We start from the raw sequence: 1,550 nt of genomic DNA, 5'->3' as shown, positions 1-1,550 counted from the left end.
CTTTCAAGAATACTGTAATATGGATAATGAGTGCACAATAGTTACATGGCACAGCTGGGAAATCTTATACATAAGGATCACCAACCACTGATCACTTTTTAGTTTATGGGTTCTTTTTTGGCTTATTTTATTAGGATTGCTTAGTGAAAAATCACAGGAAAATATATCAGCACCTCTCTCATGTTTTCAGTCAATTTAGTCTTGCTTAGTTGTAATTCATGGCTTCAGTTTATGTTTTAAATCTCATCTAAGCAACTACAATGTAACAGACACATATATATTTAATTCCACTCATAGGCATTTCTTCTAATCAGTATATGCTTTATTTTGATTTGCTTATTTTTCAGACCCGATTTCTATCCTCCGTCCTATGAAAATAGCATTGATCCTGAAAAACAGATTGTCTCACTACCAGCTTCCTCTTCTGTCACAGAAGAAGAGATCTACAACATCCCGCCGCCTCTGTATACTGAAAGCAGCACAGAATTCATAGACGAAAGTAACTATGAGGAAGAACAGCCACCATCATATGAAGTGTCTGTGCAGCAGGGGGAGCAGCAGCAGCAGCAGCAAACAGGCGAGCACAACTCAGATACAGAAGGGGTCTCAGGCACTTGTCAGGGACCCATGCCAGGAACCGGTTACTAATAATATGAACTGTCAAGAGACTTTAGAAAGAGCAAAGCACGTCAGCTATTCTGAGACAAAGTCAATGGATAAGACACTGAATGTGCAAAGTACTGCTGGAAATAACGCTACACACAACCGTATTTAAGTACCAGGTTCAAGAACCGCCTGTTCAGACAACACTGAATATGCAATCTTTGTTCTGGTGGCATTAAAAGGGTTGTTGGAGGAGGCTGTTTCCCATATTTTAAAAGAAGAACAATGCTTTCTGGCCTTAGAAGGGTCTGCTAATGATATTAAGTGCAACCCATAACTGTTGATTCATGCCAGCGTCATTGCAGCTTGTTTACATATTTCAGTATTTAACAGGCTTACTGTGGCTACACAAAGAAATGTCAGTAAAAGATTCCATCACGTGAAGAACTGAAGCCCCTCGCTCCAGGCAGACTTGCAGATCCAGGGCTCGTTTAGGGTTCTGGGTTCTTTCTAGAAGGCAAAATGTTAATCAATATAAAAAATATCCATTATATCGAGGGAACCAACAGGCAAGAAAAGATGTGCTTTGCGTTTCCTGAGCAGCTTGGAGGAGATATTTATTCTTGGTGTTAAAAGAATGAGGGACTTGCGGCTGCCTCCAACAGTTCACTGTAGAAAAAAACCATTTCCTCCATCCCCCATGCACTTGTTTCACTATAACTGTATCCCTTAAAACTATTGGGAGCACCTGGATTTCCTTCTTTGTGGATTGAAGCTTAAGTATGTCTGCTAGTAGAGAACCCGAGCCTAAACTGCTAAAACTAATGAGAGACTTTCTAAAGATTTCAGCAAGTGTTTGACTAGTACTGGCTGGTATTAAGTGGCTCCACCTAATGCAGGGGGAGAAAAGGTCTTCGCTAATGTGGCATTTTTGCTTCAGCTTGACA

The 1,550-nt window shown here is 40.5% G+C and overlaps 1 protein-coding gene across 1 annotated transcript in view; it reads left to right on the top strand.

The window, feature by feature from the left end:
* Positions 1-1,544, top strand: part of TMEM252 (transmembrane protein 252) — a 2,702-nt gene extending 1,158 nt beyond the window's left edge. Inside the window, exon 2 of the mRNA XM_006022630.3 lies at positions 348-1,544. Within this exon, the coding sequence (XP_006022692.1) occupies positions 348-648 (301 nt within the window). The 3' untranslated portion in view covers positions 649-1,544. The remainder of the gene's footprint in view (positions 1-347) is intronic.
* Positions 1,545-1,550: the final 6 nt, after the last annotated feature.

The sequence above is a fragment of the Alligator sinensis genome, unplaced genomic scaffold (genome assembly GCF_000455745.1).
Source record: "Alligator sinensis unplaced genomic scaffold, ASM45574v1 scaffold308_1, whole genome shotgun sequence".
Classification (NCBI taxonomy): Eukaryota; Metazoa; Chordata; order Crocodylia; family Alligatoridae; genus Alligator; species Alligator sinensis.
This window is presented reverse-complemented; position numbering and strand designations above follow the sequence as displayed.